Raw genomic sequence first — 23,047 nt, 5'->3', positions numbered from 1 at the left:
CGGAATCACAAGGCAGAAGGTTGGGAAATAGTTCTGATTACTCTTGCCTTTCTCCTTTTGTTCAATCTGCAGCGACAGGACTCTTCTCCAGACCACTAATACCCCTCTCTCTCTCTCTCTCTCTCTCTCTCTAACCCTATCCCCTCCAGACAATCCTTTCCTCTTCCCCCTCCCCCATCACCCCCTACTCCCTCATCTCCAGTTCCCTTTCCCAAGAAATGGAAGTGGAGTTCAGCTTTATTAAATGCCTCGGAACAACCCTGTACTATCTTTGGAATAAAACCAGGACAGATAATTGGAACAATAAGAAATGTCTTCAGGCCACGCAATGACACCCTTCTTTTGTGTGTGTGTGCCCGTGTGTGTGAGTATATATATTTTGTGTGTGTGTGTGTGTGTTTGTGTGTGTGCGTGTGTGTGAGTGTGTGCATGTGTGCTTGTGTATGTGAGTGCTTATGTGCATGCACTATTGTGTAAGAATGTACTTCTTTTTCAGTTTCTATGTGTCTATGCGCGTTACGTGTATGTGTGTGTGTGTGTGTTTTGCTGGAGTGCAAATGTGTCCCAATAACAAAAGGAATTTGCACATGCACATGTCTGTCAAGAGTACAACAACAAACATAAGTGTAAGTGTGTATTGAATCAGTACTGTTTATTAACCAGTCCCCTCAGATAATATCATTATTCATTATGGCTGACCGCCTGTGAAGTTACATAAGGCTTAGTAAGATTACATCCTCAACCTTTCCTTTCCTTTGCATACAAAATGGATTTTTTTTCTTCTTTGTCAGTTTTTTTGTTGTTGTTTGTTTTTGTTTGTGTTTGTTGTTGTTTTCTGGGGGGTTTTTTTTTAGAAGTAAACTCTTCCTGAAAGGAATCCTCTCTTGAGAGGTTATTTCAACTGTCATCAAAGAAAACCAATGCGACAGTCAAAACAAAACAAACAAAACTATAAGTAAAAAAAGATATTAGATTTTTCTTTTTAAAGAATAAAAGGCTTTTTATTAAAATAGGGCAGAACCCCCTTCCAGAATCATAAACATTTATAAAGAGTGACTGAAGTTGTTTTTTTAATCATAACCTAAAATTGTAATGTTACAAAACAATGAGACACAAAACAATGCAAATGTTCCAAAACAACATGGATGTAACAGAAATAAATCTGCCACACTGAACATTAATCCTGACATCACGTCTTGTTCACCACCACTCCCCCCACCCCGCCCCCCAATCTCCCTCCCGTCCCCCCCACATTGCCCTGTGTAATCTCCTTCAGCCCTCCCTTCCCCATCCTCTTTGTCAGTCAGTCAGTCACCACACAAAACCATCTCTTACACATGTCTCGGTATGAAGATCTAAAACTAAAAGAAACCTGTGGTAGGAATGGGAGGGGCATGGAGGCTGGGTGTGGGGGATAGAAGGCAGGAGGGAGGGGCAGGGACTGATACCGCTGGAGTGGAAAGGCGGCCAGACACAAGAGCACCCACCCCCCACTCCCCCATCACCCCCTACCACCCACACAGCCCAACAAGATGAGAAGAGATTCTTAAACTGCTCATTTGCTTGCCGCACGCCGATTGGAGCTAATTGTCGGGGGTCGTGACGCCAGTGGCGCTGGGAAAGCCAATCAGGCGCTACGCAGACTTCTGTCTTGTCTTCCCATCATCGGTGGCTAATGATGCTCACAAGTGACCGCCAGCGCTGCCACCGCCTGAGAAAAACTTTTCCACGCGCGGCTGCTTCGGCAGGTATTGATGTCCACAGACGTTCCTGCAGACAGTGCTCTGGTATTTGTTGAGGCTGTGAGGGGGACTGGCGCAAGGCGCGCGCTTTTTTCCTTTCTGACCTGCAGAAGATTTTGGAAGGCTGGCTGGTGCTGAGATGAAGGACTGCATGCAAAGTATAGACCAGCAAAATATTCTGTTCTTCATCTTGTGTTGAGATAGTGATAAAATACAATTTTTTACCACCACCCTCCATTTAAAGGTTTGTTTCATCAGTGCAACAAAACTCGCCAGGAGCCGGTATGTACTTTTCTTTCTTCTTCCTTTTCTTTTCTTTCTTTCTTTTTTTTTCTTTGTGTGTGTGTGTGTGTGTGTGCATTTTGTGGGTTTTTTTTTTGGTTTTGTTTTATTGTTTTTTGCTCTTGCATGCTTTTCATGTGGATATGTGAAGAGTAATTTTTTTTCTTCTTTTATGATTTGTTGCTTTTTTCTTGCTGATTCTTAATACTGTATCAATTTTGTTCTCATTTGTTTTTATATGCCCCACCAGCCACTAGACACAAGTGGGATGCATAAGTCTTTTGGGGGGGTTGGGGGGTGGGGGGGTATTTTTTATCAACAGAAAATGTATTTTATCAAAATTTCAATCAATTATTTCCAGTCTTTGCTTGTTTACTTTATATTAAACTTTTTGGCAGTGAATCGTTTTTTCTTTGTTTCTTTGTTTGTTGCTGTCTTTTAGCACAGTAATGTATACAATGTGAAAATGATGACAGAAAAGGTATGAAGATTTGTTACACAGATTACTGCACCACCTTCAAGTCCCCCTTCCACTACCTTTCTCTCTGTCTCTCTGTCTGTGTGTGTGTGTGTGTGTGTGTGTGTGTGTGTGTGTTTTCCTGTGTGTGTGTGTGTGCGCGCGCACCTCTCTCCCACACCCCTCTCTCTCTCTGTCTCTCTCTCTCTCTCTCTCCTGTTCCTTTTTTTATTTTCTGCTGTATGTGACATCAAAAATGTGAAAGACCTGCACACACACAAAAATGAAAGAAAGAGACCTTCACGCAATAACAGTGGTTTTAACAGAAACAACTCTGAAGTACAGAATGGATATTACTGGAAACCTTGTTGTAGGGCCCCCAAAACATAAAAATAAATGTGATTCATGTGTTTCTCTATGGGCAAATAAGCAAATACACACAAACACACACACACACACACACACACACACACACACACACACACACACACACATTCCTGGCTTATCATCAGCAAGACAAAGGACTCTTCTTTGACAAATGCACAGAAACACTGAACAGAAACAACAACAAAAATTTGAATCACACACAGACACACACATACACACAGAAGATATCAAATCAAAACATGATTCAGAATTAAAGAAAGAAAAGACAAAAGAAAGAAAATAGAAAGAACAAAATAAATCAATAAAAGTAAAAGAACAAAGTCATGACTAAAAATTTCACATTAAAAAAAAAGTTTTTAAATCATCAAGCTCCCTCTTATCTAACCTTCTCTGGCCCATGAAGTCCTCTTCAATTAGGGACATGGCAGGGGGAAGAGAGGTGGAGGTGGTAAGGGGAGGGAGGGGTCAGGGGGTGGGGGGGGCTAGGGGGGAGGAAGGGTTAGACAGCCCTGTAAAAGAGATGCCGCTGCTGGAGCGATAGGGAAAGGGACAACTTCACAAAGAAAAGTTTAACAGCCTCTGGGGACAGGGATGGGGGGGGGGGGTTGGGGCGACAATCGTGACTCCTCGCCCCCACCACCACCCCCCACCCCCACCCGCCACCTCTCCACTCTGTGCCTGAGTCATCCCCTAGACTGCCTGCAATGATTGCCTGAAATAATTGCACGAAAGCATCAAAAGTGAGATGAAGAAGAGAGCGTCCATTTTTCCACCACCACCACCCCTCTCCTGAGACAGGCCAATATTGCTGGGCAATATTTTTGGTCATGATGCTCCAAGTATCTCAAACCCTACAAAACTCTCTCCTGTTGTCTTCTCTGTCTCTCACTTATGTATGCACACCCACATATGCACGCAAAAAAACACAAGCATGCAAGCACATGCACACACAAACTTGCACGTATACATGCACGCACTCGCACACACACACACACACACATTCATCCTTACAAACACTCCAGAATCACCCTCTCACCCCAGCCCCCTCCTGCTTTGCTGCCTTCCTCCTTCCTCTGGTTTACTCAAAGCCCCAGGCCACTAGAGAAGGGATCGGAGAGGGTTGGGGGGAGGGGGGGGGGCGCGGGGGCATAACTGTGTGTGATTAATTAACCCAATTCATTACAGCCCTGTTTGATGTCCCCTTGCTCTTGTCATTGTAGTTTAATGAAAGTTGGTCTCGATGGTTCTAATCAACTCTTTTCATCATACTACTGCTGGCATTCTACGATCTCTCCACCACCATCCTTTTTTTTCTTTTTTTTTGCCCTCTCTTTTCTTTTTTTCTTTTTTTATTGGGGGGTGTGGGGGGGTAAAATGTTTTAGCCCACCCCAATCCTGTCCACAAAAAAAATATCTAGGTTTTAACAAATTTCCTTATAGATCAGACATCTTTTTTTCTTTTTCTTTTTTACCTGATGACCAAAGTAGAACAAATGAGAAAATCAGAAAACAAATAATCAAATTATTGAAACAAAATGTAAGCAAGATGGAAACTCGTAGTGGGGATGCAAAATCAAGTATATATGTTGGAGGTAAGATCCATGACGAAACACACACACACACACACACACACAGAGTCCAAATCATAAATAAATACATAGTCCAGTGTCCTCCATGTCACAGGCCTGCTGATCAAAGGAATAAGAAATATAACAAAGAATAACTTTATTATATCGATAAGAGAAATTACAAAAGGCGTGGCAAAACATGGACACTTACTCAACACAAAAGCATTAAAGATGACACAGGGAGTACAGACTGACAGCACAGCCCTGGCACACAGTCTGAATGGATCCCCTCACCCTCATCAATCATCGTGACAAGAAAACGAAAACTGGTCACAAATTCTGCAGGCTCTTCCATCCCCTGTAGTTCTCATGGTGAACCACACTTTTTCATTCCCTCCCCCAACCCCTCAGCCCCCACCCTCCTGTAGGCGAGTTCATCATGTCAAGTCTTTGGCAGTGGCTCTCGGAAGTTAATGTGGACTGTCATCAGTCGCATGTGATAACCATCTCCACTCTGGAAGGGACACTCTTCTCTGGCTAAGACGAAGCAATTACTGTCGTCAGCACGAGGACTGACTTGGTGGTGTCCTGAATGTGCAGGATCAGAGCAGACACCAATCAGTGCCACAAACTGTCTCCAGGCCCTCCTTTTAGAGGAAAGTCTCATTGCATCCTGACACTGATAGCTGCCTGGGGATCGCTGAGTGTGATAGTTGTGTGCAACTATTGCCATCAGAACAGCAGAGGAGGCACTGCTATCCCAACTATCTGTGCTGGAATCTGATTATAGCGGGCAGTCTTGCCCTACTTATAACCTCCCTCTCTAGGCGAAGAGGGCTTTATTATCATTGTTGTTAAAGTCTAGCTGACCACACAGGGCCATATCAGGACTGCACAACTACACAAAATCCCTACCGTCTTAAACACAAAACTGTCACTTAATTTTTTTTTTTTTTTAACTCATTAAGATAAACCTTCAAAACATAGTTCATGACATATTATCTTCACCAATTAGCTCATGAGAGCAAATAAGATTAGGCCGTGCTGGGGATGTCAGCCCTTCTGCTTTATCTATCATCCCCAGATTACAAAAAATCATAAAAAGAGGGGAAAATGATACATCAAAACCAAACAAAAAATACATAAAAAGGCCAAACAGGCAAATAGCACTACAGAATGGACAGCTAGTGCCCATCCCAGTGTTTACCATCTCACTACCCACTCGCCAGAGCAAAACAGCACAGATTGTACATCATAGAATGAGGAAGAGAGACAAAAGTGTCAAGGCTTGCTCAAAAAAAGAAAGGGGAATGGACTGGGAAGGCAAAAAAAAAGGAGATAACAGCAAAGGAAGAAAAAAGGCAGAAATAAAAAAGCAACAGAAAAGGGAAATTTCTAGCACAGAATTTCCAGAAGCCACGGAAGACCCCCGGCATCCCCGGGTGAGGGGGGGGGGGGGGGGGGCTTTAAGACAGCCTGCTGCAGCAATAAGAGCCAGTGCAATCTTGCCTCCTAGTTAGAGTCATAGTCCTTCACAAATGACTAAGCTAAAAATTAATTGCCACTGCAGTGGAGAAACCATCGATCATACAGGTCTCACTTTGCTGTTGGCCCAACTGCAAGCTAATGTCAATCTCTTGTATAAGGTGAGTGTTAAGCATCAGGAATTGCTGTGTATTGGCATGGCACCAGAACATGCCAGAGAGAGGTTGTGCATGAGGGACTGGAGATCACCTGCATGGCATGGAAGATGGAGCACACACACAAAAAATGCAGTGTTTCTGTTCTGTTGTTTTGTATTCTCCCCTGACAAACAACATGACAGTGGAGGAGAAGAAGTGCAGATAACTAAAATCATTATTTCATCACGTACTACAAATCACCTTGCAAAAAGATGAATAAAGAGGAATGAAATAATAAAATACAAAGATATATCTAAATGTTTAAATATAAAAACATCTTATATGTATACATCTATAGTACTGAGTAAAAATCACCTTCCCCGTGCATCAATATGAATAAAAACATTTAGAGCTAGTACAACATATGAGGCATCTATTCAATAAGACAGATATCCATCTCTTCAGAGAAGGAAAGACACCCATCTCTTCAGAGAAGGATTTATTCAGTGAAAGCTACAGAAAAGTTTTTATCCCCCACTTTAGGCAACATAAACAGAATACTTTTTCTTTTCAGAGAAGGCAGGCAAAATTACACAGCGGAAAACTTTTTCTTCCTTCTTCTTCTTCCTCCTCCAGACACAACTCATTTAACGCGAGTCTGCATCAGGAACAAGGAGCTTAACTTCATTTCACGGCGTATTTGTTTCTGGAGAACAGCGATGTCTCTCTCCCCGGTCCGTCCCAAAACTTGCCAGAAGCCATAAATCCCCGCCCCTCCTTGCGCAAACCCCTCAGCCTCCTCTGTCTCCTTGCTCTGGGGTCTGCAAGAGCAGGCGGCTGAGGCAGGAGGTAATCAATGTCACTTGGCCCAGATAATGGGGGCTTAAACAGAGGAAGCACAGACACTGAAGCTGGCTTGTCAATGACAGTGGGAAGGTGGTCACAGAAACTAACTCGCCAATGACGAAAGGGTTGGTGGGCATAGAAAACAAGTCGTCAGAACAGGGGGCGACAATACCAGGGACAGTTTGACAGTCAGGCTGGGGGTGATACTGCTGGCATACTTTTATCAAAGATTGCTAGCATGCTAGTATTGTCTGCTGGCAAGCTTGTATCTGGTATGCAGGTATTAGGTATGCTGGCAAGTTTGTATTTAGTATCCTAGTATTGTATTAGTATGCTGGCATTAGGTCTGCTGCCATGCTTGTATTCAGGCATCCTTCTGTCAGTATGCTTGTATTGGTTCTGCTATTGTGCATGCATTGAGTCTTCTGGTATGTCTGTATGTCTGCTGGCATGTTTGCATTGTTTGCTGGCATGCTTGCATTAAGTCTTCTGGCATGCTTGTATTTAGTCTGCTGGCATGATTGAATAAGCCTGCTGGCAAGCTTGTATTGAGTGTACAGCCATGCTTGTATTGAGCCTGCTGGCAAAACTGAGTCAAGTCTGGTAGCTTGATGTGTTACACCTGCTAGCATGCTTGTTGTAGTTACATCTGCTGGCATAATTGCATTAAGTCTGCTGGCATGCTTCCATCTGGTCTGCTGGTGTGCTTGTACTGAGTCTCCTGGCATGCTTGCATTGTCAGCTGGCACACTTTCTCCACAACTTTTCTCTCCTTGCAGACAGCATGAAGATGCTCCTGCCATTCCTTCTCCTCATTGCCTGCAGTCACCTCCTGACTAGTGCCCAAGCCGCCACCTACTATGTGAAGGGAGAGAACCACTGCAACAGCTGCTGCCGAGGGCTGCCAGGACCACAGGGGGTGCCAGGCCTTCCTGGTCTCCATGGCACCCAAGGGCAGGATGGGACCATAGGACAGAAGGGGGAGAAAGGGGATTTGGGGGGCATGGGGCAGCAAGGTGAGTGTGCCCATGGTGTTCATTTGCTTGCTTATTAATAAGAAAATCAAACATCTTTAAAAAAAAAAAAAAAATTTTTAATTAAAAAAACAAACAAACCAGTCAGCAGACATACACATTTTTTTTTTTTTTTTTTTTTTTTTGCTGCCCAATCATCTGCTCCATTTCAGTGGCATTACTCCCACGCCGCTCATTTAGATTCCCCCATACACGGCCACACCCGGGTTCATCCGTCGCAGTTCCAGCGTCGGCAGTCCACAGGGAACCATTGATGTTAGGTCGCCAGGAGGCCACACACCAGAGGAGACCCTGCACTGCTGCTGAGTCACTTCGGTGGTGTTCAGTGGTGCCTGTTCTGTTTTAACGTACCTAGGACACCACCTACTAAGCCCCCTACTAACGACAATAATGGCTTAGTCACAGAGCCAGACTGAGTGAGCGTCCCGCCCAGAGTGGAGACCGCCACCACGTCCCTCAAACAACAGCCCCCCATGAATCTGACGACATTGACAGGACTCACCCCAAGCACGGAAGTGGAGGGGTATCAAAACTGAGGTCACCATGAGAGCAGGGCATGAAAGGCCACAGACTTAGAGACTATTTTGTTTATATTGATGACGATGATGCTATGGAGGTCCATTTTGGTTTGGGACTGCGTGACAAGGCTGTAATGTAACTTCCTGTCATAATGATATCCCGGCGTTAACCAGGCCCGAGAGATACAGACACTTGCAGTGTTGGTCAGGTAATTAGAGCAACACACCCAAAGACGCATCCTTGAAGTGGATGACACTCGACTGTGTGGTCCCAGTCTCCCCATTTAAGCCCACAGCACACTCAACTCTGGGTAGGAGCCGGCCACGGGCCGAAAAACCCACCTCCGTTGGGATTCGAACCCGCGTCCTCCCAGCCGTCAGTCCGCGACACTAACCACTTCGCCACAGCAGCTGGTGATTTACACAATTTTGCAAGCTGTGCTTTTGATTATGGATAGCTATAATGATGGAGGATATCTCTTGTCTGTTGACTGGTTTGAACACAAAGGTGAATGACTATGACATTGATGAAACAGTCAGCCCATCTTCTCTGTAAATGCCTGAACAGTTATCTACAATCAAACTAATTGGGGAAAAGGCACAGATTCAGGATCTACATTCATTTTCCTTCATAAAAACGTTTACATTCTTTCTGTATCTCCCATAGTTGTTGCACTAGATTTTTTTAATTTTATTATTATTACCCCTGAATACTAAAAATTCCCCAGCAAAAGGAAAGCACTTTTTTTCTTTACAAAATTCTCTGCCACTGAACTGGGTAATGTTACACTGTTCCTTTCCCTTCATTCACACTTCCTACTAGAAACCTAGCTGTGGGTATGATTGAAATTTTCAATGCAATATGTTCCAGAATAATTCAAACAACATTTTATGAACTGACTGCAAATACAGACTGAACATACTGTAGGCAAGGCAACTCTCTAGTCATGTAATCTTTCCACTCAAACCTGGGCTTTGAATATGCCTGAACATCTAAATTAAATATTTTCAGTGGGAAAAAAACCTTCTCATACTGCATTTTATGAACGCAAATATATATATACTCAAGCTGACTGTATTTCTCAGAGGATGCCATTCTGGTCACTTAATAATCCATCTAAACTGTGGGCTTACTTTAACATAGGTTCTCTCTCTCTCTCTCTCTCTCTCCCTCTCTCTTTCTCTCTCTCTCTCCTCTCTCCCTCCCCCCTCTCCTTCTCCCGGTCTTCTTCTTCTGCGTTCGTGGGCTGCAACTCCTACGTTCATTCGTATGCAAACGAGTGGGCTTTTACGTGTATGACCGTTTTTACCCCGCCATGTAGGCAGCCATACTCCGCTTTCGGGGGCGTGCATGCTGGGTATGTTCTTGTTTCCATAACCCACCGAACGGATTACAGGATCTTTAACATGCATATTTGATCTGCTTGCATATACACACGAAGGGAGTCCAGGCACTAGCAGGTCTGCACATATGTTGACCTGAGAGATCATTTCTCCCTGTCAATGTATGTGCAATGATGTAGCAAAGTCTTAAATCCTAAGCTTTTTTTTGGTTTGGAACCACTGTGCACAGAGCCCGTCCTCCTTCTGCAGTATTATACTTACTTCAGGACTAAGAGAAAAACAGTAACAGTCACTAGTAACTTCTGGGCTAAGAAGGAATAAACTATCAAATTAAGCAACAAACAAGTACAGTAACTTTTGTTCTGCATAAGATAAATGCAAATAACTTTCTCAAACTCCACAACTTTTCTCTCCTGGGAGACAGCAGGACAAATTGACTGTCCAACTGCACAGCTGACACCACTTGCATGTCTGCTGGCCAACACACTGTCTTAGGACACAAGCACTAAGATACTCTGCTAACACTGGCTTTCGTTCTTTAATTCCTTCATGTACACTCACATCCAAGAACAAAAGAGAACTTTTTCCAATATCAGTCAGTCAGTCAATCACTGTGTGTGTGTGTGTGTGTGTGTGTGTGTGTGTGTGTGTGTGTGTGTTTTAAACTATTATAGCTTGCATAATGTATCAATTCACTTTTCTGTGTTCTGCACAGAGCAACCACAAATTTGATGCAAAAGAGGAACAAGTGTAGAGATCAAGTTGTTTTATTTACAAATTACTTTTTTTTTCTTTTTTTTTTCACAACAGGTTCATCCAGACTAATTTCATGATGCACAAATAGCTGAGAAACCACTGATCTCTCTCTCTCTCTCTCTCTCTCTCTCTCTGTCTGTATATGTGTATGTATGTATGTATGTACGTGTATATATATACATATATATATATATATATATATATATAAGTGATAATTTCTCTTTATTTTTCTGACGTACATGGGCAAAACCTCGAGCTGTACGCATTGGAACTATCATATACTGATAACTGCATGTGCAAGGGAGAAGGGGGGAGTTTTCACAAAGATATGTAAGAGAAATGATCATCATCATGCAGGAAGATCCAATGAAAATGTATCTTTTGTAATTTAAATCAATAAATGCAATAAATAAGACTCAAATCCCATCCAAAAATACCCCTTTCTGTCACATGTACTTCATCAACATAAACATGTTGTGTTAGTGTTTGTTCATTTACACATTAGCATGTTCCTGCCCATGATATAGAAGTCCAATATGAGTCAGTCATGCCCGACTGACCATCAGAACAGCACAGGAGGCAACTGCTGCCCCAACAATCTGGGCCAGAATTTGGGGACAATGGAGAGTGTCTTGTCTAAGTAATATCCCAACTCTCTCGGCCAAGAGAGTTTACAGACAGTAAGTACTGGGATGGTCCCCCAAAAGCGAACTAAGTCCTAAAGGCTGCAGCACTAAGAACCAGTGCATTCCAGCCTCAAAGTTTGAGAGTCATAGTCCTTCACAGAAGACTCAGCTGTAAATGAATTCCCAATTCAGTGGAAGAAACCACTGATGATACAGCTCTCACTTTGCTGTTGGCCCAGCTGTAAGTAACTAACAGGAAATCATCACAGGGGTTCACATGTGGACATGACTGTGCAGGGCTGCAGGGACTGCCTGGTGAGGACGGCCAGAAGGGCCACAGAGGGCGCAAAGGGCAGAAAGGGGAGTGTGGGCAGCCAGGCCCTGAGGGGCCCAGCGGTGACCAAGGCCCTCCAGGCAGCCCGGGTGCACAGGGACCCCGCGGACAGAAGGGGGTCAAGGGACCTCAGCCACCCCGCATCGCCTTCACCGTCAGCCGCAGCGACCCCCTGGGGCCTGTCATGCAAAAAACGCCCGTGACCTTTGACAAAGTCCACACCAACCTCGGCAACAGCTTCGATATCTACTCCTCCCACTTCGTCTGCAAGATCAATGGCACCTACATCTTCATCGTGCACGTCCTGAGCGCAGAGAACCGAACCGCGTACGGCTGGGTTATGCTGAACAACGACCACCAGATGGCCTTTCACGGAGACGCCCAGTCCCGCCACGGCACAGGCAGCAACACCATCATCCTTCACCTTGTCCGTGACGACCATGTGTGGGTGCAGCTCAACGAGAATTCCTCTCTCCTCAACCATTTCTCTTCCTTCTCAGGACACATTCTGTTTGAAGACTGAGCTGCAAGGTGCATCTTCCTTCATCACATTTTTCAGATGAAGTACATGTATTGGTGGAATCCACGTGATCAGTTACCATTATCATTTTTCATAGTGTAATCACTTCCATGTGGGTAGCATACTTATCTACATTTCCAAAACTTCTCAGTCACAATTTTCACAATCATATAATCATGCTCCCAATAATGTGTTCATATCCACATGAATCACCCACATATTTACCCATGCATTCATGAGGGTGTTCCCTTTATGTGTGCACATGTACCCACTCTAACACACACACACACACACATACACACACACACACACACACACACACGTTTTAGTTTCAGTTTCTCAAGGTCTCACTGCATTCAGACAAATTCATATCTGCTAGGCAGCATAACCCAACCCTCTGGTAAAACCTTGAGTGCATGCATAAGTATTTGTGTACTTATCAGATTGGTTTTCTTTACAGTATTTTGCCAGAGGACAACACTTTCATTGCCATGGGCTCTTTTTCAAAGTGCCAAGAGCATGCTGTACACAGGAGCGCCGTTTATCAAGATCATCTGAATGACTGTCTAGTTTCAGTCAAACTTGGGAGAAAAGGCGAGAGTGGGAATGGAACGGACAGATAAACGTAATAACCATTCTGCCACCTTCCTGCCATACACATATGCACACCTGAAATGTGCTCTCATCAAATGCACAAATACACAAGCATTTCTTAAAAGCTACAGGTAGCAGCACTGACAATATCTCTACAGTGTGAAGTTGAGTCAATAGTAAAAACTAGCCATGTACATATGTAACATATGATTAACTTATTGCTTTCAGCATGCGGTCCTGTCTCCGACAGATGTTTACCTTTTCTGCTTTCATCAATGTGGTGCCGGTGTGTTAGTTGTTGCTTACACTGTTGTTTCTACTATTTTTTGGTAAAGGCATTTATGATTTTTTTTTTCTGTTACCTCTGTACATCTGTTGGCATTTGCCTTTACAGTTTCAGCAAACTCCGAATTATGTAATTATCCCTTCTAATACTGCACTCGTTACAAGTACAATACAAAGTATAACACACACACACGCACGCACGCACGCACACACTTTTTTTTTTTAATCAATGGTGTGTGTGTTCTATGATGTTTAAAAAATCAATAACAAAGACAGGTCTTCCCTTCATCTGCCACAACTCTGCACTGAATTGTTGCTGGGGTCAGACTACAAAAGTTTTCTTAAATATATAAATGCACACGGAGTCCACTTATTACAATTCATTCTTCTTGAAATGACTTCCACTTCCCGGTTGGGCTTCTTCAGGAAGCTATCAAAACAGAGAAATGAAGCTCTAGTTTTCATCTAGGAACAACCTTCACTTATTAAAGTCATTAAATTTATAACAATATTTCATAAACATGTTTTATTAAAGCATATTCTATTCAATACAACATGTTTATAAAGTATGATTTTTTTAAGATTTCATTCTAATGAGTGGACCACAAGTGTGCAGTTTTACTGGATTTCTTATTTGAACTGACAATCTTCTTTGAACCCTAGCACATTTCCTCAAAGCACGAAACCAGCAGCTGCCAGGTATTAACATCCATGCTATCTATCTATGTATATATCTCTATTTATCGGGAGAGACAAATATAGTGAGATAGAGCATTTATATAAAGCATCTACACAGTGAGTTATTTCATTTCTTACTAATCAACACCTATCACTCATCAGAGCGTCTTGTATTCTATTGTAATATGCAACTTGTTTTCTCCTGAAACATAATTTTTTTAAAGTGATGGACGTTTCTTAGGATCAGCCCTTTTCTCATTAATTCATCATTCATTTTTTACTTTCTAGATATATACATTCTGGACAAAAAGAAAAATATTTTTTCTCCAGCGCAGAAGCTGGAAATATTTTTTACCCTCTTCTATGAAGCTCAAAGCAAATGTACAGGAAACAGTTTTCTATACTGAAGAAAATTATTCATCAATTTCACTGAAAGAAATACTCATATCATAGATATTTGTGAGCACTCAAAGTGGTCTGTTCAGAGTCTTAGAAGTAAATTCTATTACTTAACGGTAATAATGGTCATTTGTAGCTGAGACATTTGTTGTGATATTGTGACCTACACCCATTTGGGAACTAAACCTACACTGCATTGCTTAGTCATTATGATGGATGTGCAGGAAGGCCATCTACATCAACAATCATGCAAAGTCATGCAACTAAAGAACTCAATAGTTTCAGAGAAAATGCCAATGATAACATTTACTATGTTGACTGTGCCTGCGTGCATGCCTGTGTGCATGCATATGTACGTGTGTGTTTTATCACATCCACAATTGTTTCATCATAGATAAAATGTTTGTGTTTTGATTACCTGTCTGCATATTGGAACTTAGTGATTAACTTGCCAATTTCCAAATAAATCATCATTTTTCACATACAAATCAACAACAGAATAATGCAATATTGGAATCACCATGTTTTTTTTCCAACAACATTGTGTACAAATCCAGTTTCCTCAAAAGTTAAATGTGATATCAATTAAGAACTCTGTTTTAACCAGACAACATTAAAATATTTCTTTGCATCATGAGCAAAAAGGCCAGCCAACACAATTATATCTATAGCCAAAATAACACAATTATATCTTTAGCCAAAATAACTGATTTTCAATAATACATTCTCTTTTTGTTAGCTTGTTTGCATGATAATGTCTTGTCAATGTTTTCATTTTGTTGGTTAACTTGCTTTCTGTTAGTAAAGAATGTGTAACAACAGCTTTTCATACATGTTTTAATATATTAGCAAACTTCTGTTTGCTTATTTAGATTTTAAAATAAATTTAACCAAAACATGTTGTTCTTTCCAAAATGAAAGTGTGTCTGCCACCATACCTGAGAACCCTATGTGTGCATGCGTGCGTGCATACATGGCAAAATTACTTGGAAAAAAACTAAAGACACAATTAACAATACAGTTATCCTGTACAAACTACAAACATCAAGTCAACACTATCACCTCAAGAAATCATCTGATACAAAAACAGTGCAACACAGTCACCTCAAATAATAATAATAATAATAATGTGCATTTACCGGTATATAGCGCCCTTTCTCACGAAGAGCTCAGGGCGCTTTACATGAAAGAAAAATATTACAAGTAACATAAAACATTCATGACCACTCTTTCTCAAAAAACCCTCCCCCCACTCACACTCTCTCTTTCCCACTCTACATACATCCAAAGTGAGCTGACATGAGTGGTGTTGGAGAAAAGGAAGCTGAGAGTACTTACAGACAGGTTTTAAAAAGATGAGTCCTTAATGATGAGCGAAAAGCAGAAATAGAATCAGATGCACGGATATGATGAGGAAGGTTGTTCCAGATGTAAGGAGCAGCAAAGAAGAAAGAATGTTCACCATCGGTTCTTGTATTGACATGAGGAAGTTTCAAAAGGTAACGGTCTGAGGAAGAGCGGAGATTTCTTGTGGGAGTGTAAACACTGATAAGGTCAGAAAGATAAGTAGGTCCTGCGGAGTGGAAAGCAGAATAGCAGAGACACACAACTTTGTATTTAATTCTCGCTTCAATGGGGAGCCAATGCAGAGTACGGAGGTGAGGAGAAATGTGATCAGTACATGGGACTCTGAGAATCAGACGGGCAACATTGTTTTGAAGTTTTTGAATTCGCTGAAGAATATTATGTGGACAGCCTATGAGAAGAGAATTACAGTAGTCAATTCATGACAGCACAAAAGCAGAAATAAAGAGTTTTAGTAGTTTCAACAGAAAGGTACTGACGGATAGAGCTGATGCGACGAAGTTCACAATTGACTATGCGTATCAGATTTACTACTTGAGCATGCATGCTGAGGTTGGAGTCAAGAATGACTCCAAGGTTCCTTGCTGATTTAGAAAACTGAACTGTGGCATCACCAACCACAATAGAAGCAGGAAAAGAAGTAGATGTGGACATTCTTGCAGAGGAAATAATCATAACTTCAGTTTTGTCATCATTCAACTTTACTTTGTTGAATGTCATCCAGGATTTAACATCAAGAATACAATCCTGCATTGACAGAATAAGACTATGTACTTGGTTTTGTTCTGCAGACTTTTGTAGCTGAGTATCATCAGCAAAAGAGTGGTGAAGAACAGAATGGCCAGAAATGACATCAGAAAGAGGAGCAGTGTACAGAACGAACAGAACGGGGCCTAGGACAGAACCTTGTGGCACACCACAGGAGATCAGGGCTGGATCAGACTTAAAGGTGCCAACAGAGACAATCTGGAAGCGGCTGGATAGGTATGAAGAAAACCAACTCAGAACTGTTGAGTGAATCCCAAAAACATGTTCAAGTCTAGAAAGAAGTATGCTGTGGTCTACTGTGTCAAACACAGCCGACAGATAGATGTCACAACTTGTGACGACAGTTAGGGCGTGTGGCCCGTCTTCGTTTTTCTCCCCCCTCTTCTTTCACTTTCCCTCCTTCTCCCATCCTTCAGTTCGGGTAGAAGTCTTGATTTGCGCACGAACCACGTGCATGCATATTACTCGCTCACCTGAGCGAATATGAAATATTGTTGGGCAGCAACAATATTCGGGGCTTTTGCAGCCCGACTGCCGTAGTGTACGGGTCGTTCCTGTTGTTGGTGGGGTAGCTACCCCGACATCTAGGCACCATACGAAGTGAGGACCGGCTGTCCTCCATGGGAGCCACTTCGGTGTTTCTTCGTCTGTCTTCGTCGTCGTCGTGTCTTTGTGGTGGTCGTTAGTGTACGCCACCTGTGGCAGGTAAGAAGCCACTTGTCTATTTAGCTTGGTTGTACTTCTGTCAGGGATGTAGGTGTGTAAAGATGTTCGACAAGAAAGCTGTACGTTAGGTTTTGACACAATCTATTTCGTTAATTACTCGTGTGCTACCACCGAGTGAATATGTACTTTTTCTTGTGTCGGCTAATATTTTTGCCAATTTTATTGTTATTGAGTTTTAAAATGATACAATTTTACCTTAGTTCACTGTTGGGTAAAATTGGGCGTTGGCTCTGTATGATAGGTGTAGAGAGTGCGAGTGCCGTATATTACTCCTATAATTCGTCTTGTCAATGGAATTATATTCCAGGTTTTCATTTTTGAATGTGCTGTACATTTGTTTTTTTTGTTAATTATATCGTTAGAATTAGTATTGCTCAGTACGGGGGGAACATTCCGTAATGTTCCAGCTCTCGCTGTGTGCTGTGTGTCCCGGGCCTTTCGTCTGGTGACCCAGATCTTCGCCCCTCCTGCCCTGTGACTGCTGTCCTGGGTCTTCGCCCCTTTCTGTCCTGTGACTGGTGTCCTGGGTGTTCGTCCCCTCCTGCCCTGTGACTGCTGTCCTGGGTCTTCGCCCCTTTCTGCCCTGTGACTGGTGTCCTGGGTGTTCGTCCCCTCCTGCCCTGTGACTGCTGTCCTAGATCTTCGCCCTTTCTGTCCTGTGACTGGTGTCCTGGGTGTTCGTCCCCTCCTGCCCTGTGACTGCTGTCCTGGGTCTTCGCCCCTTCCTGCCCTGTGACTGGTGTCCTGTGTTCCGGGCCTTTTGACTTGCAGCCTGGTCCATTGCTTGGCATTGTATGCCGAGTCCTGGCACCTAGGCCTTTTGACCGGGGGCTTGTGCCTTGGGTCGGACCCGCCGAAGTTTGTCTGGGCCGTGTGTCAGGTTTTGTTGTTGTTTTTTGTTGTTGTTTTTTAGAACAAAACTTCCTGAATCCGCCAAAGACTAAAGCACGAACATCTGTGTACCAGTCCTGGTTTAGGGGTGATTTGTCTTCTCCTTGAGTGTGTGTGTGGAAAATTGCTTTTGATTGCATTTGAGATAATCGGTAGTTTTGTATGCGACTTCTGTTCGTTTCGTGTTTTGTTTTTTTGTTTTGTAGTTATGGTATACAGTTGTTTTTGTTTATTTCGCATGTATAGGCTGTGTGTGTAAGGTTGCGTGAGTGGGACAGACAGAGCGGAAGAGAATAAATTTTGTGTGGAAGGGAAATATCTGTATTCTGTGTTTGTGTTGTCGGGTGCACTGGGTTGGGTGTTAGGTTTTAAAATAGTTCTCGACCTCTTCCCTAGGGGGGTCGTGACAATGGTGGAGATGCGGGGTAACAAGTTCTAGGGAATGTAACACGGGTTGGGGGGTAGGGTGTGATCGTCTTGTTCGTCTACGTTTTATGTTGCAGGCATTTCGTTTTGGTTAGCTTTTATGGGGGTGATTAAGGTTATTAGATTGTTAGGTTCTTACTGTTGGACGGTTGAGTGAAGTGGGGACCTGGAGTTAGTGACTTAGAGACTTAATCTTAATTCAAGTTTTGTGTAGTTGTTGCACATTGTGAATTAAGAAAACATGCCTGTAACACGAAAAACTTCTGCGGCCTCTACTCCTAGTTCGGGGTCACGGGGGGTCAGGGCAGAAGGCAGTACACCTTCTCTGAGTGCTGAAAAAAAGACTGAATTGTCCGGATGGATTCAGGGCCACCTGAAGGAGGCTAATCCTGAAGGTGCTTTCGATGAAGGCTTGAAGAATGAGTCTAATTCCGTACCTTCTCAGGACATGTACTCAAAGTTCAGGGTGTTGGGCACTGACTTAGGTTTGTCTGGAGAGGCGTTGGCCCGGTTTGTGGTTGATGCAGTAGCCAGGGAGGAGGAGCGTCAGGCTAGGGAGGAAGAGCGTCAGGCTAGGGATGAGGAGAGAAAGTACAGACAATGGAAGGATAGAAAAGAAGAAGAGTATAGGAAGAAAAAAGATGAGGAGGAAAGATTGTACAGGGAAATGAAGGACGAGGAAATGAAACAGTTAAGAGAGGAGGAAAGACGTAGATTCGAGAGGAAAATGGAACTGCGCCAGGAAGAGCTAGAAGCTCACACGGCTCATCAGTTTCCGCTTGTGCCGTATGATGAGAAAGACGATTTCGATAGCTTCCTTAACCACTTTGAGAGAGTGGCGGGATTAAATAAGTGGAAGCGTAGCTCCTGGGCAGCCCGCCTGGTGGCCCTTTTGCAGGGTCGGGCGAGAGACGCCTGCCTACGGTTACAACCGGAACAACTACACGATTATGACATCTTAAAAGCGGCTCTGCTTTACGAATTCCGTCTGGATGCAGATTCCTACCGCAAACGGTTCCGTTCAATGCGGAAATTAGCGGAAGAGACGTTTGATCAGTTTCTGGGCAGGCTGAAGGTTTGTTTCTCCCGGTGGTGTGTGGCCGCTGGACGGGATGAATCTGATGCAGAGGACATTAAAGATCTGGTCCTTCAGGAGCAGTTCTTGACCACACTCAATCCCGATCTCGTCACTGAAGTTCGGCGTGAGGAACCCAACAGAGTTGAGGACGTTGCCCATATCACTACTAAAATTGTCAATGCTCGGAGAGCAGGTCGCATGGCGGAAGCTGAATTTCGAGTTTCCAAAAAAGGTAGTAGGGTTTCCGACCGCAGTTTCAATCTGGGCGCGGAGAAAAAGGACCTCCACATGGGTCAGGGGATTCAGCTCTAAACAACGTAAAGGGAAGAGACTTTAAAAGAATACCTGCCTGCTTCAACTGCGGGAAGCCAGGTCACTTGGCCAAAGAGTGCCGGCAACCCAAGAGGGTCTCACTCATTGCTCATGTCTCACCTGCACAGGGTGTTAATGCAATGACCCCGACGCTTTGCACGTCTTGTGCTTCTAAACAGTACTCGCCTCGCTGCGAGGTTTCTGTCAATGGCCACACAGTGCAAGCTTTACGCGACACGGGAGCCCAGTTGATTGTTGTAGCCAGGCGACTCGTAAGACCTGACTGTTTTACTGGGGCCACAGTTCGCGTGGTGTTGGCAGAGTCACAGTGCTCCTCAGTTCTGCCCATCGCCAGGGTGGACTTTCAGTCCCCGTTCATACAGGGCGTTTTGGACGTGGCTGTCATGGAGTCTCCTGTTGAGGAGGTTCTCATTGGGAATTGTGCTTGGAGAGGGGACGGCTCTTCAATGGTCGTGCCCGTCTATGCTGATCCCAGCCTTGTGGGCGCCGTTCAAACTAGAGCCCAGGCTGCAGCAAATGCCAAACCCTTGCCTCCCCTGCCCGTCAAGGATATTCAGATCCATGTGTCACGGGAAGACTTACAGCACCAGCAAAATGACGATCCTGATTTTCATCAGGCACGTGATAGGGCTGGTTCAGGCCTTTTACAGAAAACCCCTTCAGGCGAGGTCTCTTATTTTAAAAAGCATGGGGTGCTGATGCGGCAGTTTAAAGATCACAGAGGCCAGGCGACCCAGATCTGTGTACCGAAGCCTTTGCGTTCCACAGTGCTACGCCTGGGCCATGAGGCTCCAATGTCTGGTCATTTGGGGTTTAGGCGGACGCAACAGAGAATATTTCCTCATTTCTATTGGCCAGGTATGTGCGGGGACATCAAACGCTTCGTTCTTTCCTGCGACAGGTGCCAAAAAACTGTACCAAAAGGGCGGGTTCCCAGAGTGCCTTTAGTTAAAATGCCTCTGATGACTGAACCCTTCAGCCGAGTGGCAGTGGACATTGTTGGTCCAATAGCTCCTGCTTCCGAGTCTGGTTGCAGATACATTCTGACCATGGTCGATTATGCGACCAGATACCCAGAGGCTGTTCCGCTCAAAGATATTACATCTGAGTCTGTGGCAGAGGCTCTCTTCAACATGTGGACACGCACGGGTATTCCTTCCGAGGTCCTTACTGACCGAGGGACACAGTTCACCAGTCAGGTGATGCAAGAAGTTTATCGCCTTCTGTCTGTCCGAGGCCTGACCACCACTCCTTACCATGCCCAGTGTAATGGCCTTGTCGAGCGCTTCAACGCGACATTGAAAACCATGTTGCGCAGGCTGTCACACGAAAGGCCTCGAGCCTGGGATAGATGGATCCCGGCTTTACTATTCGCATACAGGGAAGTCCCACAGGAGAGCACGGGCTACTCTCCCTTTGAGCTGCTCTATGGCAGGACTGTTCGCGGTCCCATGCAAATCCTCAGGGAACACTGGCTTCATCCCGAGAGGTCGGAGGTTCAGACAGCAGCTGAATACGTGGTCGATCTGCGTAACAAGATAGCTGAGTCATGCACTCTGGCGCAGCAGAATCTCGAAAAGGCTGCCAGAAGATACAAGAGGCACTTTGATGCCAAGGCCAAGCGACGAGAGTTCGCTGAGGGTAGCAGGGTTCTGCTCCTCCGTCCTTCCAAACACAACAAACTAGAGTTGGAATGGCAAGGTCCATACACTGTCCTGCGACGTGTAGGACTGGCTGACTACTGTGTTCGGGTTGGTACCAAAGAAAAACTGTATCATGCCAACCTACTAAAACAGTATGTTGAACGCATTCCCCAGATGTCTCTAGCTATAGCAGTGGTCGATGACGGTGAGATCTGGGAGGAGACTCGTACTGTGGAGCGAGATATCCCTCTTATACCCCTCGAGGCGTCCGAGGGGCCTGAGGATGTTGTGGTTGACCCAACCAATCCTTCACTGAAAGAGGCTGTCCTCAAGCTTGTGAGAGAGTTTGGAGACGTACTCACCGATCTGCCAGGTCGTACAAACTTGGAGACTTGTTCACTCCAACTGAATTCTGACACACCCCTCAGAACCAAACAGTACCCACTGCCATACTCTCAGCGTGAGGTGATCCAAGAGGAAGTCGATCAGATGTTGAAGATGGGAGTGATCGAACCTTCCTCATCTCCTTACTCTTCCCCAATTGTACTCGTAAAGAAAAGGGATGGCAAGGTGAGGTTTTGTGTTGACTTCCGTCGTGTCAACAAGGTGACCACGTTTGACGCAGAACCCATGCCAGACGTGGAGGCATTGTTCGCCAAGTTAGCCGGGAAAAGGGTATTTTCCAAATTGGACTTATCCAAAGGCTATTGGCAAATCCCAATGGAGGAAGCCGACCGTCCGAAGACCGCATTCTCAACCCCACAAGGTCACTTCCAGTGGCGTGTGATGCCATTTGGGCTGAAAACAGCGGGTGCAGTGTTTTCCCGCATGATGAGGAAGTTGATTCTACCTCTGGGCCTGCCAGAGGTGGGCAACTTCATGGATGACATGATCATCGCCTCTGTCGACGAGGCCAGTCACTTGCCACTCCTGCGTGCAGTGTTTCACCGCCTGCGTGAGTGCAGCCTCACTGCTCGGCCAGCCAAGTGCTATCTCGGACACAAGGAACTGGACTATCTTGGTCACCACGTTGGCGACAGCAAGATATGGCCGGACGATGAAAAAATGGAGAAAATTCATAACGCTACACGTCCACAAACTAAGCGTCAGCTCAGAGGCTTCCTTGGCCTGGTGGGCTACTATAGACGATTTGTCCCACAATTCGCAGAGATTGCCCTGCCGTTAACGGACAAAACGAAGGGCAAGGAGCCTGCCCACGTGAAGTGGGATGAGAGCTGTGAGAGGGCTTTTCTGCAGCTAAAACAAGTTCTCTGTAGTCGGCCCGTCTGTCTCCTACCAGACCTGTCCAAGCCCTTTGTGCTGAGAACAGATGCCTCAGCAGTGGGACTGGGGGCCCTACTGCTCCAAGATCATGGGATGGGCCCACAGCCAGTGGCGTGTGCCAGCAAAAAGCTTAATGCTGCTGAGAGGAACTATCCCACGATCGAGAGAGAATGCTTGGCGCTCGTGTGGGGCATACAAAAGTTCGAGCCATACCTGTACGGCAAACCATTCGTCGTCCAGACCGATCATGCCCCCCTGCAATACCTGGATAGAGCAAGAACGGTCAGCGGCAGACTGACACGGTGGGCGCTGCAGCTCCAGCCTTTCTCCTTCACAGTGCAAGCTATCCCTGGAAAAGAAAATGTTGGAGCCGACTATCTCAGTCGTCTGCCGGAGCAAGAATCGGCATTTCCCGAAAAGTGATTTCGGCAGTGTTAATCAAAGAAGAGTATGCGCAGTCCCATTTGACTTCTGCACATACCTCTATATTCTACTCTTAAATTAGGAAGCACACGCTTCCGCGTATCCTTACTAGCTGTAA

At 44.6% G+C, this 23,047-nt stretch overlaps 2 protein-coding genes across 2 annotated transcripts in view; one reads left to right on the top strand and one right to left on the bottom strand.

Annotated features, from left to right (window-relative positions):
- LOC143293460 (DNA ligase 1-like) overlaps positions 1-23,047 on the bottom strand; it is a 64,108-nt gene that overhangs the window by 26,182 nt on the left and 14,879 nt on the right. The window lies entirely within an intron of this gene.
- LOC143293454 (uncharacterized) lies at positions 1,697-12,039 on the top strand. Its single transcript, XM_076604326.1, has 3 exons — positions 1,697-2,024; positions 7,684-7,920; positions 11,480-12,039. The coding sequence occupies exons 2-3, from the start codon at positions 7,689-7,691 to the stop codon at positions 12,037-12,039; spliced, it is 792 nt and encodes a 263-aa protein (XP_076460441.1). The 5' UTR covers positions 1,697-2,024; positions 7,684-7,688.

Source organism: Babylonia areolata, chromosome 1 (genome assembly GCF_041734735.1).
Source record: "Babylonia areolata isolate BAREFJ2019XMU chromosome 1, ASM4173473v1, whole genome shotgun sequence".
In the NCBI taxonomy this organism is placed as follows: domain Eukaryota; kingdom Metazoa; phylum Mollusca; class Gastropoda; order Neogastropoda; family Buccinidae; genus Babylonia; species Babylonia areolata.
Note: the sequence above shows the minus strand (reverse complement) of the source record. Positions and strands in the feature narration are given on the sequence as shown.